The 20,852-nt window shown below is 29.1% G+C and overlaps 2 protein-coding genes across 7 annotated transcripts in view; one reads left to right on the top strand and one right to left on the bottom strand.

The window, feature by feature from the left end:
- Positions 1 to 343: 343 nt before the first annotated feature.
- On the bottom strand, positions 344 to 3,044 carry Peng (Pumilio and CPL domain-containing protein penguin). Of its 2 annotated transcripts, none has more exons than XM_083103479.1 (3): positions 2,808 to 3,044; positions 2,568 to 2,702; positions 344 to 2,493 (listed from the first exon to the last, which is right to left on the bottom strand). In XM_083103479.1, exons 2-3 carry the CDS (start codon positions 2,686 to 2,688, stop codon positions 641 to 643), a joined length of 1,974 nt encoding a protein of 657 aa, XP_082959605.1. In that variant the 5' UTR covers positions 2,689 to 2,702; positions 2,808 to 3,044; the 3' UTR covers positions 344 to 640. The 2 variants fall into 2 exon arrangements, with proteins under 2 accessions (XP_082959605.1, XP_082959604.1); XM_083103478.1 differs by having other exon boundaries at positions 2,824 to 3,044.
- Positions 3,045 to 3,184: 140 nt separating this feature from the next.
- LOC145973869 (very long chain fatty acid elongase AAEL008004) overlaps positions 3,185 to 20,852 on the top strand; it is a 42,253-nt gene continuing 24,585 nt past the window's right edge. For 4 of the 5 annotated variants that reach the window (XM_083103488.1, XM_083103486.1, XM_083103487.1 and 1 more), the window contains exon 1: positions 18,263 to 18,729. The gene's annotated coding sequence lies outside the window, so the exon portion shown is untranslated. Of the gene's footprint in view, positions 3,497 to 3,670; positions 3,873 to 18,262; positions 18,730 to 20,852 lie in introns of those variants that run through there. The other variant, XM_083103485.1, reaches the window with a different exon arrangement.

Below are 20,852 nucleotides of genomic sequence, written 5' to 3'. Positions count from 1 at the left end.
TCTATATGTGTACAATTCTTGGACAACTTCCATAAAGAGATACTGGTAAGAATGCAAGTAAACAATTCAGAGAAATGACTAAATATTTCATATTCAATTATTCACAGAATACACAAAATAACTTTTAATGCTTTTAACTTTGTTTATGTTGTTTCAGTATATATTTATATTAATTATTTTTTAAAATATACTTTTATTAAAATTATGAGTATAGAAATTTCCCTAGATAAATATATGACGAATAAGGCGAATTCTTATGTAAAGTATATATGTAGTCTGATAAAATTTATATAATTATTGTAAATAGTTTTTTTTCAAAACTATTTAAATATAGATCAAGAAAGAGGAGTCTCTTCTTATAAAAGAAGAGTATTTTATTTATTTTTACACATACACTATTACAAGATTGAATATGTAAAACTATTTAAAAAAAACTTAATTATACATTTTGAACATTCACAATATGATGACCATAAGTATAAAGATAGACTAGAGATATGCTGTATATTTTTTTCCACTATATGCATTGTATATATTCAAAACGGACAAAATAATATAATAATAAAATAATATAATATGATTTGAAAAATGGCCAATGGATCTTCAGTCCATCTTTATATGTGTATGAATATTATATTAATTATTCATATTGTTTTTTCAATTCTTCATATGTTTCTTTCAATTTTTTTAACAATATTGATTTTCCAGGACTCTGTTTCGATTCGAGATTTTCCTGAAGCGTTTTTAATTGGCATAGCAACATATATACAACTTTTGCAGGCTGGGTCTCTATGAGCATAATTAATAAGAAACAAGCTCTGTTAAATTCTATCCATTTCTGGAGTTCTTCTAATGTTAAATGTAATAGCAATATTCTACCAAAAGTAGGTTCATCCTCTTTCAATAGTTCCTTATCATTTTGAATAAGTTTCTTCAACATCACATGCAACCCAGGATGTTCGATCAAACTATACTCCCTATCATTTTCCTTGATCTTCCAATTTACATCGATGATAAGCTTGACAATCGATTTGAATGCAGTTTCAAGTTTCTCCCCAGATACTACTTTTAATACCGCTAAAGTAACCATGGCTATAGCGCTGCTGGATAACCACGTAACTGTATCCGCGATTATAGCATCAAGAAGTGGATCGCGAATCGCTTCGAGAAGTTCTTTTTTCCTAATATCGGCTGGTTTCTTGCTTATCGAATTGTTGTCGCCTTGACGTAAATATTCCACAATACTTGGCGGAAAATAATGAGAGTCTCTTCTAGCCACGAGATACAATATTACGTGTCTTCCATACACATTTTCTGCAATATCTGTTAAATTTTCTTGCAATTCGGCCAATATTATCTTCTTCATTATAACTGTGTCATCTATAGAATCGAAAAGCGCTAATAATATTATGTAACCATGTTCGGACATACAAATCGTCTTTACATTCCCTTTGAGAGTTTTCATAATAACTTTTCTATCTTTATTATTGCCATGCCATATACATTGCACAGCAACCTTCGCTCCCATTTTCGTTCGTGATAGCATCACAATGAAACTTCGCAGCATAACTATCAATTCATTTCTATCTTCTATCGAACACACACAGAAGAATTCCCATAAAATTGTATGCAGTAGAGTAGAATTAACGAGACCTTTATTTAAAATCCTAATCAAATTCGCTTTTACGGCAGATAATGTAGCAGTTTTCATATCTTTCGCATTTTCGAATACATCCGATAATGATTTAACATCTTTATCTTTTGCCTGCTTATATATGTCCCCATAAAATTCTTGCTTAAAGTATAATTTATCGACGTCTGTGCACCAAGTAGAGTACGTGAGTTCGATGAGAGGAGCCGATACAATATGACTCATTAGTTTGATGATATTACCGTAAAACGCATTGATAACATCATTCCTGGTATCTCGTGAACCATGTTTTAAAATATTTCTAATGCAGTTTTTTGCATATTTTGATTGCAACATCTGAACAATGAATGGTTTTATTTCATGAAATATAGCCTGTCGAACATTTGCCTCACAGTATTTGATCATGCATTGAATAATTCTTGACATATCGTGTGTAAATATCACGTTGCTGTAGTGATTCTTCAACATTTCATGTAATGTCCGAGTTAATTTTATTCGATCCTGTGGTGTGCAATCTAATCTACGTAACTTTTCGCTAATCTGCTTAGCTTGTTTAATTTTATCGAGTACTGTGTCATTATTCAATTTCTTAGCTCTGCGTTTCTGCCTGAGCTCCTTTCTTTCCTTTTTCAATTTGAGCCAATCTGTTTTTTCAGTTGTTGCGTTATTTCTGGCAGATTGGACACTTTTTCCTTTCGAGTTTTCTGATTCCTTGCCTTTAATTTTTTGTTTAAATGCATTTTCTAACGAATCTATTCTCTTAGTTATTGCATTATTATTTGCCACTTTGGAGTTTTTTCCCTTTGAGCTTTTCTTTGTAAGAGTTGCCTTTACATTATTACCTGCAAAAGTAATAATTGTTATTTTATTGTTATATTTTTTTTCAAGTTTTCTTTCTTTATTCTTTTATTCTTACCTGTAGGTTTATTATCTAAAGGCTTCTCAAATCTCACTTTCTTCCTTTCGCTATTTGTTGTTTCTACATCATTTTCTGTTTTTAAATTGCCAGTATCTAAATTTCTTGCTGTTCTCTTCATCTTTAAATAGAGTTCTGAGAAATATATAAATATTTAAATTATTTTTCTTAACAACATTAAAGAATTTACGAAAAGATTCAATTTTTTCTACCTCCAAACATATAAAAGTTTGATTTTACCTTAATCTAAACTAACCTCTTAATGTGCAAAATGTGATCTTCAATCAAATTTGTCTTAAGAAGAGTCGCAAAGCAACTTAATGTGGGCTATTAACACAAGATATGAATAAAGAATGACGATACAAGACATTTGAATAATAATCTAAAGAATGCTTCAAAGAAGGCTCCAGCTTTGCGATCGTCTACAAGATCCAAAATTACACCATGCGGTATTTTCATGCACCTGCACAAGCCATGCGTGCAGGCGACCACGTGATCCTTCAGCTAGCTCCTAATTGGTCAGCTCCCCGCGTGAAGCGCTTACGATTGGTAGGCTCGATATTTCGATACTATTCGAGACTCTCGATCGCGATACTTCGAGAATCGCAATATCGCTTCCCGATAGACAAGTCGCGACAGCGGATTTGAGTTGCTCCTGTGTTTCTCGCAATATCGTTATTATTTAAAGGTAAACTTGACGAGAAATTACATCGCGAATAGTTCTAGTGTTTGTCGTGAACACCAATTGTTCCAACGCGATCCTTCTTTCGCGATCAAACGTATATCGCGTGATCCGGCGATTCGCTTTTGCATGCCTGCCATTTTTTCCTCGTATCATCTGTGGCCATTATTCGAAATCCTCTTCGCGTACTTCGCGTTATTTCCTCGCGTCGAAATGTGCGGAGAAACGCTCGCACGATCATCGCCAGGTATATATTCACGTTTTCCTTTGTAATTAGATACTATTTTCTAGCTCCGCCCCTGGTCTGGCGAGGGGGAATTCGCGCGCGGGAAGTCTCGCTTACGTCGCTTCGAGCAGCGGCGGAGGACCAGAGCGGGCTCGTCTCCGTGTATATTTTTAATTTCAATCTAATCTTCCGCAGGTCGTCACTTCGAGGGTTTGTCCGCATCGTAACCGCGGATGCCGTGATAGTGAGCAAGAGTGCATGGTGTGTACGTTGTACCGGCAAATCGTGCAACGTCAAGGAGAATCGATCGATTTATACGGAAGAAGGAGAGAGAGCGAGAGCGAAAACGAGAGGAGAGAGAGAAAGGCAGCGACGAACGACGCGCAACGCGCAACAGGTGAGCGAACGTAACGAGCGTGCACGCGATCAGCTGATTTATCGGGCAACGAGTGAAGCCCGGTTGATTAGATACACGTACATGTGTGTGCGTGTGTGTGTGTGTGTGTGTGTGTGTGTGTGTGGTGTGTGTGCGCATGTCAGAGGCGTCGAGAAAATTGTTCGAGTTCACTTTCGTTACAAATTGTATTTTATCATTCAGTTGAAGTTAAATTAAGTGAGGAGTTTTCTCCCAATTTTATCATGAAATAGAGCATTAAATCTCGGTGTTAATTAACTGTATAAGAACATGATGTAGACTCATACACACACACACACACATACGCACATACGCACACATGTTTATTTGTGACAAGATTTTACGGTATATTTGAAGAATTATATGACATAAAAATGTATATTTTATATATATGCGTGTACATATTATTATATCTTTAGCTGATCGTGTTCTTATTTGGAGATCATCCGTCAAAAGACAGCGCGTCGCGGGTGGCGCATGCTACTCAGCGACGCGCTGTCACGTGCACATCGTTTCATTGTATGCCTCGAAGCATATCGGTTTCGAAGTCATTTAATTAGAAACGTTCGCAAGTCAGACGATTTTCAAGTAATATCGATATAAAGCACATTGTCCTTTCCATAATCTCGAATAGAATATGAAATAACGTGTTAATTAAATATCTATGCGCAATGAAATTACGTCAATTACACAATAAACTAAGAACGAAAACATTTTTTCAGGAGAAAGAATGCTGTGATTTGCTTGCGTTATAAGCGAATACTCGTTATAAGGCAATATAACGTATAAGCATTATAACGTTAACGTCATAATGTTGCAATTACGACGATTATTTCATTACTTTTCGTGGAATACTTGACTTTTTTATTATGATATTTGCCCATAAAACGAGACATACATGTGTCTAGACAGACTTGAAATATAAATCAAAATATGTGCATGTCATTTCATCGCTGTGCATTTTTCTCTTGAAAACATGTTTTTGTTCTTACTTTATTGTGTAATTTACGTAATTTCATTGCGCATAAATATTTAATTAGATAATTAATACGTCTCATTAGGTCTTGCATATAGCAATCACAGCGATGAAATGACATGCACATATTTTGATTTACATTTCAAGTCTGTCTAGACACATGTCGATATACAGAGTGTTAGAAAAGTCTGGAAACGGTCAAATATCTCGAAAACGAAACGTTTCTGAGAAAAATGTTTCGAGCCAAAGTTGTAGGATTTCAAAAGATCTATTTACTGGCGCTATGAGTTTAACCTTGGGTGGCGTCGCCAAGGTCAGAGCAAGGTCACCTAGAATTTTTTAAACGGGACCCCCTATTTTTTATTACTTATTCTTGTAGCTTATCTCGAGAGCTTTCCAAAACACTATAATAAAGTATTTCTTCATTGAGTACTTTTCGAGTTATGAGGCTTGAAATAATTTCTTAATTTTATATAAACCATAAAATATCTAGTAAAATATTCATTTTTCGATTATCTTACCTTAATACTTTTATGTACAAAATAATAAGAGTAATCAATTGGTGTAAAGAAAAAACAACTGTTGAGGAAAATGTCTCGAGTCTTTATTAATCTCTAATCTCACCTCCTATTTTAGGGGTAGCAAATTTTTTCCCCAAACTTATTTCAAAATCTCGTTTATTTCGTCCTCTGTTCTCAAACAGTTAGGGAATCGCGATAATGTTCGCACGCGAATCACGTCGCAAACGCGCGGTTCGACTTGATTCGCGTACGTGAAATACTTACGAAAACTCGGAAAGAACGGGGAATCCTTGAGACCAGAAATTATGAAGAATGCAACGCGCCTTTCTGCGCAATATTCGCGCTCATGAAACGCGTATTATCTTCCTTCTCGTGATGAATCACTTTTATCACATTGGTGAATTTTAACTGTGGATTGTATCTTTGTCGTATCAAATATAATATCATAAATAAACTTTTTTACACAGTGAACTTTGCATTCACAAAATTATTTTAATTACTTTAGTATCATGAATTTTCTTGGAAAATACCGATGATAATAAAATATGATAATAATATAAATATAAATATATAAATACGTGGTTTTTACGATTTTGAGCTTGAGATCAATCAATTGTAATCAGAAATACTGTTGCGTTATATTGCTGTTTTATGTAGATTACTTTAAAATTTATAATTTTAATTTTGATTTTTTATCATCTACAGTCGGTTATTTAAATTAGAGTTTCAAAGCAGCAGTTTTTTACTTCAAAAGTAAAAAAGGATTTGGATTGCAGACTCAAAAGAATTAATAAATTAATCTTTTGAATAATACATTTTGCTGCTACATTTTGATTTTCTGGGAGAATACTCCAAAGACTGACGTAAAATTGTTACTTTTTTAGAATCTTTTGAATAATACATTTTTTAATAATACTTTTTTAGAATCTTTTGAATAATACATTTTGCTGCTACATTTTGATTTTCTGGGAGAATACTCCAAAGACTGACATAAAATTGTTACTTTTTTAGAATGCTGTATGAATGCAGTATGTAACTATTTTATATTAATGAGCTATCAAGAAATCTTTTCAATTATTAAAATGGCGATGCTATAACTCTGACCAAATTTGCATCATATGACGCACAATATTATTGTCTGACGTTTATATGCTCTTAAAATTTAACTATACTAGCCTTAAAATTTGATTCCTCTTTTGGAATCATTCTGTATATTTAAGTAATATATATGTAGATTATTCTCTAGTGGGAGAGAGGTGTTGATTTGTATATCTAATCGATTTAATGAGAAAAGTTTTTTAAAGTTAATTTCTTGAGGCAAAATTATAAATATAATTATAAATTTATAAATATATTTTATAAATATATTTATGATATATATGCTAATGATCGCAATATACGTGTGACACGAAAGCACTTACATATGACAAGTGCAACTTAGCGGTGACCGATCATTGATTCGCTTTCGATTAGTTTAAAAGCATTCAATTAGTATCTATCTCAATAGGATGCTTTGCACGGCACATTTATAGGATTGTGCAATGAATTTGATCGAGACGCATTTTCAATTCTTCAAGAGAGCTTCGCTACTCATATAACACCTTCATATTAATAGGCCAAGGTCGTAAACGTATACGAAATAGCGAGCAATAGTGATCTCTTATTTTATGGCAGGATCGTCGATCTCCTTACTACCCCATCTTTTCTAAATCTTCGCTGTTTCGTTCAACCGTATGTTTGCATTTTCGCTTGTGAAAGAAAACCTTCTAAGTTGTAGAGAGAGAGAGAGAGAGAGAGAGAGAGAGAGAGAGAGAGAGAGAGAGAGAGAGAGAGAGAGAATGCTCCAAATAAAGGAGAGATATATTGAGAATAACGTAAAATGGGAATAGTAAGATAAGAGAGATGGCACTTTTGATTTGTGATGTGTCAAGAAAAGGAAAATGCTACAGTCATGTATAGAATAAAAAAGTCATTGTAAATCGAAACGATTTATTGCGCTACAGTGAATTTTTGTTGTATCAACATTTGATTGGCCATTTATTCTTTAAGCGTTAGAATTTTTATCATGCAAATAAAATTAATTATTAATTTTCATTAATTATCTATATTATTCAGTATATGTAATTAATTTTTGTTTGATAGATATATTTTTCAGAGAGAATAAGAACTGCATTATTTTACATATACATACATATATACATATATATATATGTGTGTATGTACGTATGTATGTATGTATATATGTATGATGTGTGTGTATACAATTTTTTGCCATTAGTTTGACCTTGAAGAGTCACCTGAAGGTCACGTGAAGGTCACCTCCAACATTTTAAATGGGACACCCTATGCTTTTACATATTCTTGTAGCTCATCTCGAGAGCTTTCCAAAACACTATAATTAAGTTAGTTTTCATTAAGTACTTTCCAAGTTATGAGGCTTGAAATCATTTCTTAATTTTACATAAACCGTAAAATATCTCGTAAAATATTCATTTTTCGATTATCTTACCTCAATACTTTTATGTACAAAATAATAAGAGGAATCAATTGGTGTAAAGAAAACACATAATTGTTTCGAAAAAAAATGTAATTTGCAATTAACAATTACATTTTCTTTTTTCGAAACAATTATGTGTTTTCTTTACATCAATTGATTCCTCTCATTATTTTGTACATAAAAGTGTTAAGGTGAGGTAATTGAAAAATGAATATTTTACAAGATATTTTACGGTTTATGTAAAATTAAGAAAGCCTCATAACTCGGAAAGTACTTAATGAAAACTAACTTAATTATAGTGTTTTGGAAAGCTCTCGAGATGAACTACAAGAATATGCAAAAGCATATAGGGTGTCCCATTTAAAATGTTGGAGGTGACCTTCACGTGATCTTCAGATGACTCTTCAAGGTCAAACTAATGGCACCATCTTATGGCCCCTTTTAAGCCATACAACTTTTGTTTGAAACATTTCTTTTTAAAGTGCATAGTTTATGAAATATTCGACCGTTCTGGGACTTTTGGGACACCCTGTATAAAAATTATCTACAACACATACCTATCTCCTTTATTAATTCGAATTCATTAATAATAAACTTAATTAACAATAAATTTAATAATACACTTAATTGCATTTTGGAAGTTTTTTCTGTTCATTGTTATATAATTCTTGTTCCTAAATAGCAATCTTTTTCATACAACTTTTTTATACAAAAATATTTGAACACATAAATTAACCAAGTTAAACTAATCAAATATTTGCATTTAAAACATATTAAAACATATTTAACATATTTAGCTTAGACTTATAAATTATTATTTGCAAACGTATAATATGAATCGAAAAATCTTTTTATACAATATGTAATACATTTTTTATCTTTTATATAATACATGTAATATGTTTATTAATCTTGATTTCTCGATTAATCTTAATTATCTTTTTGTTACATAATTAGAGACTTTTTAAGATGTTTCTCTAATATAAAATTAAGAGTGTTACAATATACTATTTATTAAATAAAATTATTATTAAAAAGAACCGATCAGAAAGTGTACGTATGAGATAAATTAATGAATTTAGACATGCGTCTTAATATCGTTTTACTTATCTCATTTCTTTGAGTACGATCGCTATACATATCGAGAATAAATTATTCTTCTAAGCAATCATTTCGCATATTTTTGCTCATCAAAATTACATACGTGTCTGTCATATATATTATTATTCTTTTTTTATTTCACAACGTCATAAGCGCATTTAAGTGGAATTTTTAAGTATGAGAATTTTCTTGAAAAGTAGTATTGAAAAATAAATAATCGCTAGACGGTGAGGTAATATCTCTGCTATTAAATATTTATTCACGGAAGTAAATTTGTTTTTTGCCAAACATACGTAAAAGATTGATCTTTTGATATGACTTGATTGAAATATTGACTATTTATGACTATTTCATTTATTTCTTTAAAGTAGCATTTTTATTTATTAAATGCGATTTTAGAATTTTATTTATTAATTTTTTTTTGTAGTAGCAATTTTTATCTATTAAATGTTTATTTGTAAAAACGTGAACATTATATGCAATTTATCGATACATTTAATGCTTATTTAAAAAAAAATATTTATATAATATAATTATTTAAAATGCAAATAGATTAAATTTAGAGAAAAAATTTAAAATCTTTTAAAAAATCTTAATTTTCTAAAAATCTAAAATTTAAAAAAAAATCTAAATTTTAAATTAAATAATGTCGTCCGTGCGTTATCAACAATTTATAATTATATCACGCTATATCTACATACAATGCAATACATTACGTGCAAGTCAAGTTTAAACAATCGTAAGGTCAAGTGGATTTTTTATATAACAATGCATACAGTGGAATTTTTACGTAAAACTTCGTATTGTCCAGAATACATTTATTTCGCGATTTTGTATCCGTAATGTCGAATTGAATTGAAGTCATCAAATATATATATGTAATATGTACACACACACACACACACACACACACATATATATTTGATGATTTCAATTCAAAATATTGTATATTTCATGAAAATATTATAAATTCGATAGAATTTCCTTGACTCTTTGATTTTGTGGACATACTAATGATTCAATTAACATTTGGCTTGAATTGCAAATCACTCGAATGAATTATTAAGTTTTATCTCATACAGTCACTAAAATCAATTCACCTCATTATTATCGTGATTGCATAAATATATATATATATATATATATATATATATATATATATAGTATATAAATATATATATATATATATATATATATATATATACTAAAATCAATTCACCTCATTATTATCGTGATTGCAATAAATAAATAAATATATATATATATATATATATATATATTTATTTATTTATTTATTTATTTATAAATTATAGAGGGTAAAAAAAATTAATATTTAAAAATTAATTATTTTGTGCAACTATATATAATATATATATATTGACTCTTTGATTTAAAATTTTTTTAGTTTTTTAAACAGATAGTTTTTTAAATAGATTATATAATTATTATAAGAAATCTCTTTTAGATATATAAACTTTTAAAAAATTTAAGATATAAAAATCTTTTGTATAAGAATAATTTAAAAAATCATAAATCTTATTAATTATTATGAAATATTTTATATATATCTATAAATATATTAACTGTGAGATACATATTATAAATATTTTAAATATTTTAAAATATTGTTTGGAATACTTTTTATGCGTTTTATTATATGATAATTTGAAATAAATCATTATTGAGAAGATAAACGAGCAATTAATTTCACAAAATAATATTTTACATATTATTATATATTCACTTCACGAGTGCTCTTTCATCGCTTAATGTTTTGCTGAGCTTCTTTTTCTTCACTTGTATATTTTTTACTGCTTCTTCATTCACTCTGGCACTCACTCGTGAAAATATGATTAATTGTGATCACGTAGTAGTTTGCATAGTACTTCTGATTTCCGGCATTGAATCGAATATGATGTATTATATTGCGACGAGAGAACAAAAATTACAATCTATTTGACTTGAAAATTATCATATTAGTTAAATCACACATCATTCATTGTGATAAATATTACTTCTGTTGTTACGTGCAATATCATTTTAATAGCATTTTAAATCAATTTTATTATTTCCCGTATAAATGAATATAAAATATACACGTTAAAATAAAAAATGAATGCAATATTTATCTTTATACTGCAATATTTCTCAGAATATAATTCGGTTTGCCGAAAAATATTATCGCGATTCGAACTGTTTTCACAGATTTCAGCCAAACAAATTTCGCGGAAAATACACAAGTTACAACAATGACAAGTTACAACAATGTGCAAATACTGAATATATATTTCACGATGAAATATTATTAAAACGCGGAATATTAACGATCTACTAATTCAATGTATCAAGATGTCATATGCGATTTGAGATTAATTTGTATCTTTTCATTATTTGAATCAAATAATTGTCGCCATAATATTTTCGCAAGCATAAGTCAGTAATGTAGATTAATATTTGCTGATTGTAATTAAATATTACAAGGAATAATTGCGTTTTGAAAATCAATGCGACGACACACAGGGGGACTTTGTTCGCTCGCGCGAATGATAATAAGGTATTTAGATAGCACATTCTCTCTCTCTTTCTCGTTTCATGTATGTATATACGTTTTCTAAACATATCCATTATTTTTGACTATCAAGCACTAATAAAATGTATTGATAGGAACGTTTTTAAATTACAAATTAAGAAGTATATTTTTCACATTTTATAAATAAGATAAATTAATTCAAAATTATTAAATTAAAATATTAAATTAAATTAAAATTTTAAATATCTATTACATATTAAATATCTATTTCTATATAAATGTGAAATTCTTTTTTTTAACTTTCTACCATTATAGCGCCTTTGGAATAGAAAAAGCAGCAAAAAAATGAGCAAGAGAGAAAAAAACCTGGGAAGGCTGCAGAGCACAATCATGAGAGAGATAAAATTATTTATAAATGATTATTAATAATTTATTTATTTTTCTTGTAAAAATAATTTCTCCATTTACTTCCTCGGGGTATACATTTTTATAAGTTATAAATTACTTTTGTCAGTTAGTAGTTTTCTGCGATTGTATTAGTAATTTTTGGATGATTGTAAGAAATGTTATGAAAATGATAAATTTTCATATCGCCTATATAATTCATAACATTTTATAAAACTACGCAAAAACTGCGTAATTCTTGTCTAACAAGCATTTTGCATTTACATTTTACATAGTTCTTTAAAGTGATTTATACAGTAATATTGCAAGGATATTACTTATGAAGGAACTCTTTGTACATGAAGTATTAAGCAAATTATTTTTGTATATTTGTCGTGAATGGTTTTCTTATTTGTATGTGCATTTTACAAAATCAACTGCGCCGTAGAAAAAAAATTTCGGTAACATTCAATTTAATAAATGACCTAATGATAGAAATCAAATCGATTAACGCATCCAACATTTATGCGTTACGTAAACGTCATGCAACATTGATCGCTTCCTGAAAATAATTATATAGCAATACTTGCCGTTGTTACTTCGACGCTGTTATTTTTCTCAGATCGCAAAAGTCGCTTGCAAAATTAAAGTTAAGAAAGCGAGAATGTTGCGCTAAATACTGCCAGTGCAATATTACTTCTATGTTTTATTAACTTAAAAGATAGGGAACGCAGAATGCGTAAAAATGTGCCTTAAATTTATAAAACTTTTATTAAATCTGGTCGTTGAAATTTATTCGTAGAGAATTAAAAGGTAAAAAATATATTTAGAAAAATATGCGTTCCTTCGTGTCTTTCGCTAAAACAAAAAATTAGCTTGTTTTTTTGCAAAATATAATCCATTTTGAATAAAAGAATAATAGATAACAAAATATTATAACACTAGATATTATCTAGGAGTTATTTTTCTATCATTATTGATAATGATTTTTATAAACAACAGCTCTTAAAATGCATTTCTCCATCATATTTGTCTTCCGATTAAATCATATCGCCTTTTCCAGAATATTCTTGAATAATCTCAAGCAATTCATTGTAAATTGCAAATATCGATAATAATAATTTATTTCAAAAGTTTCTTCTAAACGATTATGAAATTGATCTTTCATCTTACAATTAGATCGAGGATATTTAAATAAAGTCTATAAGAAATATAGATTTTTCTACGAGAATATTCAAAGTCTTATATCGATTATCTTTGATTAACTGTGATTTTTTTTTTATTTTGCAAATTGCAATTTAAATATCATCGTTCTAATTGTAAGATTAAAAAGATCACAATTTCGTAATCGTTTAGAGAATAAACTTTTGGAATAAATTATTATTATCGATATTTGCAAATTGCAAAATAAAAAAAAATCAAAGTTAATTAAACATACTCGATATAAGACTTTGAATATTCTCGTAGAAAAATCTATATTTTTTATAGACTTTATTTAAATATCCTCGTTCTAATTGTAAGATTAAAGATTACAATTTATGATTTATAAGATTCGAGAAACATTAACGTTGAGAGTCAAAGTATCTTTATCGAAGGCATGGCGATATTTTTCTGGTTAAAATATTCTGTGTAATATTCTATTTCGTGTCAGTGAACTTTTGTGCCTCTCCTTCGACGGAATATCCGGCCCTTTCTTGAATGTGCCTTAAATTTATAAAACTTTTATTAAATCTGGTCGTTGAAATTTATTCGTAGAGAATTAAAAGGTAAAAAATATATTTAGAAAAATATGCGTTCCTTCGTGTCTTTCGCTAAAACAAAAAATTAGCTTGTTTTTTTGCAAAATATAATCCATTTTGAATAAAAGAATAATAGATAACAAAATATTATAACACTAGATATTATCTAGGAGTTATTTTTCTATCCTTATTGATAATGATTTTTATAAACAACAGCTCTTAAAATGCATTTCTCCATCATATTTGTCTTCCGATTAAATCATATCGCCTTTTCCAGAATATTCTTGAATAATCTCAAGCAATTCATTGTAAATTGCAAATATCGATAATAATAATTTATTTCAAAAGTTTCTTCTAAACGATTATGAAATTGATCTTTCATCTTACAATTAGAACGAGGATATTTAAATAAAGTCTATAAGAAATATAGATTTTTCTACGAGAATATTCAAAGTCTTATATCGATTATCTTTGATTAACTGTGATTTTTTTTTTATTTTGCAAATTGCAATTTAAATATCATCGTTCTAATTGTAAGATTAAAAAGATCACAATTTCGTAATCGTTTAGAGAATAAACTTTTGGAATAAATTATTATTATCGATATTTGCAAATTGCAAAATAAAAAAAAATCAAAGTTAATTAAACATACTCGATATAAGACTTTGAATATTCTCGTAGAAAAATCTATATTTTTTATAGACTTTATTTAAATATCCTCGTTCTAATTGTAAGATTAAAGATTACAATTTATGATTTATAAGATTCGAGAAACATTAACGTTGAGAGTCAAAGTATCTTTATCGAAGGCATGGCGATATTTTTCTGGTTAAAATATTCTGTGTAATATTCTATTTCGTGTCAGTGAACTTTTGTGCCTCTCCTTCGACGGAATATCCGGCCCTTTCTTGAATGTGCCTTAAATTTATAAAACTTTTATTAAATCTGGTCGTTGAAATTTATTCGTAGAGAATTAAAAGGTAAAAAATATATTTAGAAAAATATGCGTTCCTTCGTGTCTTTCGCTAAAACAAAAAATTAGCTTGTTTTTTTGCAAAATATAATCCATTTTGAATAAAAGAATAATAGATAACAAAATATTATAACACTAGATATTATCTAGGAGTTATTTTTCTATCCTTATTGATAATGATTTTTATAAACAACAGCTCTTAAAATGCATTTCTCCATCATATTTGTCTTCCGATTAAATCATATCGCCTTTTCCAGAATATTCTTGAATAATCTCAAGCAATTCATTGTAAATTGCAAATATCGATAATAATAATTTATTTCAAAAGTTTCTTCTAAACGATTATGAAATTGATCTTTCATCTTACAATTAGAACGAGGATATTTAAATAAAGTCTATAAGAAATATAGATTTTTCTACGAGAATATTCAAAGTCTTATATCGATTATCTTTGATTAACTGTGATTTTTTTTTTATTTTGCAAATTGCAATTTAAATATCATCGTTCTAATTGTAAGATTAAAAAGATCACAATTTCGTAATCGTTTAGAGAATAAACTTTTGGAATAAATTATTATTATCGATATTTGCAAATTGCAAAATAAAAAAAAATCAAAGTTAATTAAACATACTCGATATAAGACTTTGAATATTCTCGTAGAAAAATCTATATTTTTTATAGACTTTATTTAAATATCCTCGTTCTAATTGTAAGATTAAAGATTACAATTTATGATTTATAAGATTCGAGAAACATTAACGTTGAGAGTCAAAGTATCTTTATCGAAGGCATGGCGATATTTTTCTGGTTAAAATATTCTGTGTAATATTCTATTTCGTGTCAGTGAACTTTTGTGCCTCTCTTTCGACGGAATATCCGGCCCTTTCTTGAATGTGCCTTAAATTTATAAAACTTTTATTAAATCTGGTCGTTGAAATTTATTCGTAGAGAATTAAAAGGTAAAAAATATATTTAGAAAAATATGCGTTCCTTCGTGTCTTTCGCTAAAACAAAAAATTAGCTTGTTTTTTTGCAAAATATAATCCATTTTGAATAAAAGAATAATAGATAACAAAATATTATAACACTAGATATTATCTAGGAGTTATTTTTCTATCATTATTGATAATGATTTTTATAAACAACAGCTCTTAAAATGCATTTCTCCATCATATTTGTCTTCCGATTAAATCATATCGCCTTTTCCAGAATATTCTTGAATAATCTCAAGCAATTCATTGTAAATTGCAAATATCGATAATAATAATTTATTTCAAAAGTTTCTTCTAAACGATTATGAAATTGATCTTTCATCTTACAATTAGAACGAGGATATTTAAATAAAGTCTATAAGAAATATAGATTTTTCTACGAGAATATTCAAAGTCTTATATCGATTATCTTTGATTAACTGTGATTTTTTTTTTATTTTGCAAATTGCAATTTAAATATCATCGTTCTAATTGTAAGATTAAAGATCACAATTTCGTAATCGTTTAGAGAATAAACTTTTGGAATAAATTATTATTATCGATATTTGCAAATTGCAAAATAAAAAAAAATCAAAGTTAATTAAACATACTCGATATAAGACTTTGAATATTCTCGTAGAAAAATCTATATTTTTTATAGACTTTATTTAAATATCCTCGTTCTAATTGTAAGATTAAAGATTACAATTTATGATTTATAAGATTCGAGAAACATTAACGTTGAGAGTCAAAGTATCTTTATCGAAGGCATGGCGATATTTTTCTGGTTAAAATATTCTGTGTAATATTCTATTTCGTGTCAGTGAACTTTTGTGCCTCTCCTTCGACGGAATATCCGGCCCTTTCTTGAAAAGTCCAAACTCGAAATAGCATCTTCACATCGCGAGCAACGTTTCAGAAATAAACGCTCATTTATAATATTATGATAGTATTTATGCATTGTATACGTATTCAATGAGATGTATAGATACTCAAAATTGCTTTTTTTCAAGATGGATATTTGTCGATTTAATTTATGTACTTTGTATGCTAAGCGATTTTTCTGATTATCTGATACGATGTCAATAATTATATCATAATTTGTTCGATTTTAATCTTCTCTGTATTTCAATTTTTCGCTTCTCTATATTAATAAATCATGATATATAGAATTGGTGCTTTTGGAGATCATATACGATTTTATTATAATTATTAAATTATTATTATTAAAATTATTATTACTATTTAAATTATTATTATTATATTATTATTATTATTAAATAAAAAATATAATACTTGATTTGACATTTTATACAAGACATTTGTATAAATTCGATTGTGAGAACCAGAAAGGAGTCTAAAATAATGTTTCTTTGAAAAAGAATCTTCCTATGCTAATGTTTTTACTTTGCTAAAATTTTCTTAATTGAAATAGAATGCTCGAGAAATTGAAAGACGTTTTAGTTATATCAGATGTCAGTCGGGGAAATGAAAAAATTTCATAGAAGATACGAAAAGAAATCATGTAAAATAAGTTAACTAAATATGAGAGATATGTGACTTGTAATAAGCATTTTATGAAATTTTTTTTAATCGTTAAAATTATAAAAGTATAAAATTATTTTTTTATCGTTGAAAACACATTTTCCATGTTTTCAATTTTTTCATCAATTTTTCTACAAATTGCCGACTTTGACTTTGAGAGGGTGACTCAAAGAGACATAGTGTGTGTATGTGTGTGTGTGTGTGTGTGTGTGTGTGTGTGTGTGTGTGTATGTGTTTTGTGTGTGTGTGTGTGTGTGTGTATCTCATTTCATATTATTTCTCTAAAGATTATCTCTCTAAAAAATTTCTCTCTCTTTATTAAAAATAATATATTATTTTTATTCTTAAGGAATATTTAATAGTTAATATTGATCGCTGTTAAAGTTTAATATGTTTTTGAGTCTAATTTAGATATAAAATAACACGCAAAAAATGCCAGGAATAATTTACTTGCCATATAAATGTATTTACGTTTATAAATATATTTACTTATTTTTTTCGTACATTTCAATAAAAATTCCATTTTGATCAAATCGACTAGCAAATGATTAACAAATAAAATAATTAGCAAGTGATATAAAATTTATATTTTGCATATTATATATATATATATATATTGTAAAAACAACTTGTGTATAAATTTGAATATTTCGTGCGTGTAAAAGCAAACTTCATAAAGCGTAATTCTTGTTTTTAGAATCTCAATTCTCGATACCTTTTACAATATGTCACGTAATTCTGTTTACTTAGATACTCGATTCTATTTACCAGGATAAAAAGTCGAAGAGCTATGTCAAAGTGCAGATCGATTTGCACATTTAAAAGCGTAATTAACATAAAGTAGTGACATAATCCACAATCGCACATCCGGACACCCACAGGGTCGAGGAATTTATCATTGTCGCCGTTGACGTCATTTGACGAATACCGCGACGATGTCAAGAACGTGTACAGGTGAACTATAACATGTTGACGTCACGGGTAGCGCGTACGACTGCGAGATCCAGAAGACGCGAGGGACCGAAAGGAAGAGAGAGACAGAAAAAGAACGAGAGAGCGCGAGAGTGGGGGCGGAGGGGTTAGTAGAAGGGACGATGAATACCAATATGGCGAATCGGTTAAAAGCAATGCACCGGCATTACGTTCGCTAGTCCGCGAGTTGGCACGACGGTAGTGCGTTCGACGCATTTGACGCGGTCGATAACGCTCGATATCTTTTTTTTTCCTTTTCTTTAATTTTTTTTTTAATTACTTTTTCGCCCGAAACAACATTCGGTTTGTCGAACATAACATTAGCACTTGCAATTTCGGAGAGGCCGAGGTCTTCGTATTTGAATTTTTTCGCGACGCGCTAAGGTCCTACAGAATCACTGATATCCCGTCGTGCCGATCCTTTCGACTCCCTTCGTTCTTCCTTGTCCCATAATCGCCTGAAAGTTGAGAGAACGGTCAAGAACGGTGGGCAGCCAGAAAAAGAGGGAGAGATAGAGACAGAAGAAGAAGGCTACTTTCGCTTACGTCGAAGTGTCACGAAGATTGTTGTGTGTGTTACGGTTTTTGGACCAACGTTGACCAATTCGTGCGCGATCTTCCAATAATCAGTAAGTATCGTGAGAGATTTTCTCTTGATACGATTAAAAAGAAATTTTTATTTTTTCAATTCTGATTTCATCCCACAACGGCGAATAATAGTATTAATAATATTAATAATATTAAATGATAACATGATATAATAAATGTGATAAAGTAATGGTATAATAATGATTTTTAAAAAATATTAGAGTTATTATAATTACAATCAAAAGTTTTGGTAATAATATTAATATAATAATGTAATCATTTTTTCATAAGTTACCTTTTATATTATGCAATTTTTCATATAAGAATAAATATAATAATTTATTATTTGTCGAATAATTTGTATATCGAATGAAAATTATTAATCTATCTTTTTTCTTTAATTGAAAAAGGGAATTGTCTATAAATAAATTATTCGTTGTTGAGGAAATCGGGATTAGTTCAATTTCGACGTGTTTAATTTTTGATGCGAAGAGTATGTATTACGGATCAATCATCCATCTATGACATCGAAATTGTTGATTTCGATCTTAGCAGCAAATGAAAAATTTTATTGATATTTGGGTTTTGCGAGGTCGTACATTAAGTTAAATTATTGATGAGCACGAGTCCTATGATAGTTGGAGCACTGTCTGTGTCCGCGATTTCAATTATTTCCTCAGTTATCGATTGATTGTTTGCCTCAGTTCACTTGCTCGAATGCATACGAAATAACGTCTCCTTCCTTCCTTCCTTTCTTCTTTCCTTCCTTTTTATTTGTCTTCTTTTATGAATCACCTCAAGCGCTTGATTTGACTTCGATTCACGTTCCACTCGTTCGCAACAGACTGTGAGAGCATTTAATGAACGTATTTATAGTCGTTAGGCCATCCTTATATACCGAGGAAAGCCTTGAGTCAACGTTTCACGATGCAACCTGCGTTCCTCTACGTTCATTTTGTTTTGCGATTAGCAAAACGGGATGATCGTTTACACAATATTGCAACAACAAGTCGAAGGCTTCCATGATCGTTATGATATTCCCCGTAGCTTCCTGTCACCATTATTTTTTTGTCATTATTAAAGACAAAAAGTCGACAATATTTGTAAACCTCGGTTTCATACTTTTCATTATGTGATAAAGACAAAAGTTTTCAGAAAGTTTTTAACTTTTCTCTTTAGACACTTGAATTTTCTTATTATTCTTTATTTTTATTTTCTTATTATTTATTATTTATTATTATTTATTTTTATTTATTTTTTATTTTGAGAAATTTTTTGCCCTAGTAAGGAAACGGTCTTTCACACCTTTTATCGTTGGTGGTTTCTACAGATAAGGCGTTCGTGATAAGTAGATAGATAAATTGTAACATGTTTCTTTAATGTCGAATGAAAGCACCTACTTACTACTTAATATCCGAAGCTTTAATTCTCTTTTCTTTTTTTTCCTCCTTTCTGTCATTTATTTATTATCTCCTTGTCAGATATGTATTCTATCTTACTAAAAATAATATGTGCTTGAACCACATTGATCATATCTTTCATTTCGGAGATTTATACGAGCCGACCGTTTCGAAATAAAATAATCACGTTTCAGCTGCAAAATCACGTAGTCGTGAATGTATATCATGTTATTCTACATTACATAATGTAACAATGGTGTAGTATGATTAATTGTCGCACGATACGCGATACGTAACACGCAATGTTGTGTCGTTATTCGTCGTGGGATGTTCCGGGACTGAAATTCCAACATTGTTTCTTGCACGATATTATTCATAATAAAAAACTTTCGCGGGCAAAGTGATATATCTCTTCCTACAAAATTTATGAGATTTATTTATTTCTTTATATCGATATCAATTTTTTTTTACATATGAAATTTTTGAAACTCTTATCATATACGATATTTAAAAAAAACAGCTCATTTCATAAATTAAATTTCTTGGATTTAAAAATTTATTGTCATGCTTAAGTCATACTAAGTCATTGCATAATTACCGGTGACGAAAGATTGTAAATATTTATTTTTTCGCGCGATAAACGCAAATATTTTTAAATCTAATCCAAACGTCTAATCCATTTAATCCACTTAATGACCGTCATTTATCGTGTTTATTTATCAAATGATGGAGATGATGAGTATAAAATGATACATGATAAATAT

The sequence above is a fragment of the Camponotus vicinus genome, unplaced genomic scaffold, assembly GCF_025532165.1.
Source record: "Camponotus vicinus isolate PSW18456_S1 unplaced genomic scaffold, iyCamVici1.0 SCAF_6, whole genome shotgun sequence".
NCBI lineage: Eukaryota > Metazoa > Arthropoda > Insecta > Hymenoptera > Formicidae > Camponotus > Camponotus vicinus.
Note: the sequence above shows the minus strand (reverse complement) of the source record. Positions and strands in the feature narration are given on the sequence as shown.